General features: G+C 33.8%; 1 protein-coding gene across 1 annotated transcript in view; it reads left to right on the top strand.

The window, feature by feature from the left end:
- The window catches only part of MSH4 (mutS homolog 4), a 26,134-nt gene extending 21,974 nt beyond the window's left edge, over positions 1–4,160 (top strand). Inside the window, exons 16-20 of the mRNA XM_026042483.1 lie at positions 50–168; positions 633–761; positions 1,877–2,051; positions 3,532–3,620; positions 3,975–4,160. Of these exons, the coding sequence (XP_025898268.1) occupies positions 50–168; positions 633–761; positions 1,877–2,051; positions 3,532–3,620; positions 3,975–4,160 (698 nt within the window). The remainder of the gene's footprint in view (positions 1–49; positions 169–632; positions 762–1,876; positions 2,052–3,531; positions 3,621–3,974) is intronic.
- The last annotated feature ends 735 nt before the right edge of the window (positions 4,161–4,895 follow it).

Raw genomic sequence — 4,895 nt, 5'->3', positions numbered from 1 at the left:
ATTCTTAAAAATATGTATTTCTTTTTCTGGAAGTTTTTTTTTTTCCCAGGTTCTTATGTCCCTGCAGAATATTGTTCTTTTAGAATTGCAGAGCAAATTTTCACCAGAATAGGTATGGATGATGATATAGAAACAAATGCATCTACATTCATGAAGGAAATGAAAGAGGTACTAAGCGTTGCTGTTAGAGTCCAAGGCCCATTTTTACTGTTAAACTGATAGAAATTATAATGATTTCCACTAAAAGAATGTGCCTTTTAAAAGTGGCCAAAAGAAATCAGTTTAGATTTCGCAACCAGATAGTAATCCACAGATTAAAAAGGCACATTGTAACAAGGTCCCAGTATAAGTGAAAGTCATGATTATTTGTTGAACTCTAAGCCATTAGAGTTCTCTATATCAAACCCACATGAGTTTGAGAGAGCATGAAATATTTAATGAAAAAGAATGCTACAGTAAGATTTTTGGCTTGTTTTGAATTGACAGCTGTTTGAGAGGGAAAAAAATGTTGGTCTGACAGGTTTTTGTTTTAATTCTAAGTTAAATTTCATCCAAGTAACACAACATATTCCCGTTAGTATCATTTTTAAAGATATTTTCTAGCAGTGATAATAAACTAAATGTTTTCCTAGATAACATATATCATACAAAATGCTAATGACAAATCACTCATCATAATTGATGAACTCGGAAGAGGTACCAGCACTGAAGAAGGCATAGGAATTTGTTACGCTGCCTGCGAATATCTGTTGAGTTTGAAGGTAATTCTCCAAAAAAAAAAAAAAAAATAGCAAGTATTGCATCGTACTGAAAGTAAATGCACTACCTTTTTCATACTCTAATCTTAATTTTGTAGGATATTTCTTACCTAAATATGATAATTATTTTAGCTGGTAAGTAGTAGGAATTTCAGCAAAAGAGGAAAAGTGCTGACATACACTTATTCTGATCACTGTGTACTTACAACTTCTTTGGAAGTTTGCCTTCCGATTTTGGGAAAAAAAAGACAAGGACAAGCCAAACAAAAAATCCAAACAAACAAAATCAATCTCTTCAGTTTGACTCAAACAATGGAGCATTACGTGCTTGAATATTGAAGGAGAACCTCTTCACCTAGCTGTTATCTTTCTAAAATGCAATAGCAGTTTCACACAACTTAAAATTTGGTTATACAGAAGTTGGACACTTTGAGAAAAGTGGAAAATGCTTTTAGATGGCTTGGAAATTTTGCCTCTTTACTAGTTAAGTGATTTGCCTCAATCTGTTGTCAGCTTTTGGAAGTGCTCTAGGTTCTCAGAGTTAATACTGAGTAATTATGTGTTTCAATTTAAAAAGTTATTTTTTTAATATAGCTTGCACTTTAGGCTAAATACAGCTTGATAAATTAATCAGTCTTCTGAAAATCATTCAATATGATGCTGGTCATTTGTTTTGCAAGTATCAGGAATTTCCCGTTACTTCTGGTGTTTTTTTGGTCTCTTCTATTGAAAAAAGATCGGGAGAATGCAGAGTCAGAGAAGATTATCCTTGCCAWTTGTGCAGTTAAGCTAACTGCTTGTACCTTCAGCAGCCAGTCTAATTTCATGTTGAAAGCAAAGAACATAAAAAGATAAAATTTGTCTAAAATTAAATCTGAGTGGTTTATAATAATTTATTATTTTATTTGGGCGTGCTTATGTTCACAGCATGTAGTAAATGCACATAGAACTAATTCCTTCAGGTTTTTAATTTGTTAGTGATTTTTGGTAATTTAAAAATGTTAAAAGTTTTGGAGGAAGACTCAAACAGCTAAGATAATTCAATTTTAATTATCTTCTGTAATTTATGTCAAGATAACTTTTAAAAATAAGACTTCTTTATTTGTTGTCTTGTTTAGGCATTTACATTGTTTGCTACACATTTCCTGGAACTATGCCATATAGATGCTTTATATCCCAATGTGGAAAATTACCATTTTGAAGTGCAACATGTGAGAAGTAGTGTTGGAAATAAGGAGAAAATTGCTTATACTTACAAACTTTCTAAAGGATATACAGAGGAAAAGAACTATGGTAATAGAATACATTATGATTTTAACTTAATAAAGGTTATATAAAGTATCTTCAGTTACTGGGCATCTAATGCTTTTTGGCTGACCAGTTTCTCCTAAGTTTGAATCTCTCTTACAGAGTAACAATGGCAGACCTATGATCTGCCCCAAATACTTTTATGCTTTTAAGTAATCATGTAGGAAAATACTTTGTGGTAGTGTGTAAAAAATGACTGAAAGATCTTTTCCCTGCCAAATTTCACATATTGTTTGCAGCAGCTTTATTTACCATATTTGAAAGGGTTTAGCCATTGTGAGCACGTAGTATTTGAACTGCTTTCTTCTCTGCAAATGGAAAAACTGAAAGTTCCGAGGAAATTTAGAGCCATGAGTACTGTGTATTGTTATTCTAGAACTCTCTCGTGCTTGTCACAAATACTCATACACATGTTAAAGCTTTGCCTTTTTTGATTAGCAAAAAGGAAGCAAAAAGTGACATGAATTTAATGTCTGTCAGTCTAAGCCTATTTTCAGTGGATCTACTGAAGTGTGAGTGTTCTCAGGAAGGAGAGTGTACTTTTCAATTCAGAATAAATAGTACAGAAAACTGGCAGTAAGACATAAATTAAGAGTTAAAATCTGTAGCTGAATCCTTGATGTAGGTAATATTTATTSAGTAGTAAAATGGCTACAGATGATTTTTACAAGCCTGTGATAACTGAACATTACAATTATTCCAGTCAAGTCTCAATTTTGGACTAAACATGTTCATCAGAATTATAGTTCTGAGTTTTCTTCAGGTTTGGTAACACATAAGACAAGCCTAACTTGGGAAAAAATGGCAGATTTAGAAACAAGTCTCTTAAAAAAAAGAGAAAAGAAAAAAAAGAGTAACTCTGTGACTGTATTTTAATTATCTTAGCTGAGCAAAGCTAACAAAGTATGTAAGRTTCCCTTAAACCTCTTTATATTTTAACCTTACCGTATTCAAGCACCCAATGAAGAACAATACTTCCTCTGAACAGTCGAGGCCATGGGCAGAAGGAAAGTACTATTATTTTAGGCAAGGTACAAATAATTTACATAATTTTCTTACTGCTTATCTGACAGTTTGGCTGCAGGCAACAGAGTAAGAATTGGAATGTAGCAGCCATCTCAGCCAGATGTTGAGATTCAGTGGAGAACGCATTTAGCCCAATATTAATATTTTGCCTGTCTGCTAAATGAAAAAATATATATGTCTAATCTTTATTCGTTAAAGCAATGACTTCGTGTGGAAGTGTATTTTAGAAGCAGTGTTGCAGAACAGTAGACATCATATTTCATAAATAATACTGCTATTATTTAGTAGTACTGCTATTATTTAGATGCAGAGAGAAAATTATGAAAACTTGTTTTTAGACAAAAATATCAAATTTGGTAAAAATAAATTAATCCTACTAGAGGATGCAGGAGAAAAAGAAAAAAAAAGCCCAAAATGCCTCTATATTTTATATGTTTAGGATTAAAAGCTGCAGAAGTTTCCTCTCTGCCACCATCAATAATTTTGGATGCAAAGGAAATTACAGATCATATTGCAAGACAAATTTTGGTATGTAGTGTAATTTATAATAAYGCAATTAAGTCTTTAAAAAAGTCCAGTATATTTTCATGGTTTCTAAGACGATATAGGATAAATACTGCCTGTGGTTTTATGCTAATATAAATTATCAAGGAAGTAGAATTTGCATTTCTGGAAAGAGTTGTAAGAGATTGCATTGAAGCTCATTGCAAGATGACAGCCAAAAGATGTCCTTAAAGCCAGTGAGTATTTAGAGTAATTCTTTGCAGATGTGGTTTAAATCAGCAGATCAGAAATGGGCCAGAAAATAGCTAGCACAAATATTTTAACACTAGAATGCCATGGATTTCGTATTTTAATGGATGTTTATGTTTTTAAGAACAGCATAGACAGAAAAGCACTCCTGAGACCATGAAACAGAGAGTTGTGTATCATTTAGCAATGAGATTGGTCCAAACTGCCAGAAATTCTCGACTGGATCCAGAGAGCTTGCGAATATATTTGAGAGGCTTGAAGAAAAAATACGAAGCCCACTGTCCTGTATCTGGAGCAAGTAACAAGCAGCAGTAATGTGTAATTAAAAGTAATATGCTGCTGCTCTAATTCTTTTCATAGCAAGATGCATTGACATTATTCCATGGCATTAGGAAGCACTGTTTTTCATCTTTTTAAATTGTGATTTATTAATCTGTTATATTTACTACTGAAGCACTGTATTCTTCAWGATTAGATAGGTACTAGTAGTCTTTTCTCAAAACCATATCCTAAATAAAAAGTTGGTTGTATGTGGAACAATTATTTATTCTAACGAAATTATATCCCTTTCATTCTTTAAAGAGAAACAAAAGAAAGTGTGATTAGTCATTTCCACATTAYATATTGTAGTATTATAGATATTTTAGTGTAAATGATAATAAGTATATTTCTTGGGAAAAAGCAGTCTGTGAAGCAGATGGTGTATTTCTCTTGGTTAGGCAGATTCTACTGTGCTGATGAATGTTTATCCACAAATCCAACTGCTCCCTACTCGGGTAGGATTCTGGCAGTCCGAAAATYGGTACTGCAAGAAGGTGGGGGGAGCGCGCATGCGCAGCGAGGTGCAGAGCGCTCGCTGCTGCCACCGCGTGTCCGAAAATCGGTACTGAAAGTTGGGAAGCGCAGGCACAGAGCTCTGGACAGAAACGACTGCTGCCATTACTTGTCCGAAAATCCATACACCAAAGGGATTAAGGCGGGGAGGGGGCGCGAATGTACAGACTATTTGACAGCGAAGTATACTGCTGCGGCGTGCCAAAGAAATTGGTA

Source organism: Nothoprocta perdicaria, unplaced genomic scaffold, assembly GCF_003342845.1.
Source record: "Nothoprocta perdicaria isolate Ctin4 unplaced genomic scaffold, notPer1 scaffold_304, whole genome shotgun sequence".
Taxonomy (NCBI): domain Eukaryota; kingdom Metazoa; phylum Chordata; class Aves; order Tinamiformes; family Tinamidae; genus Nothoprocta; species Nothoprocta perdicaria.
This window is presented reverse-complemented; position numbering and strand designations above follow the sequence as displayed.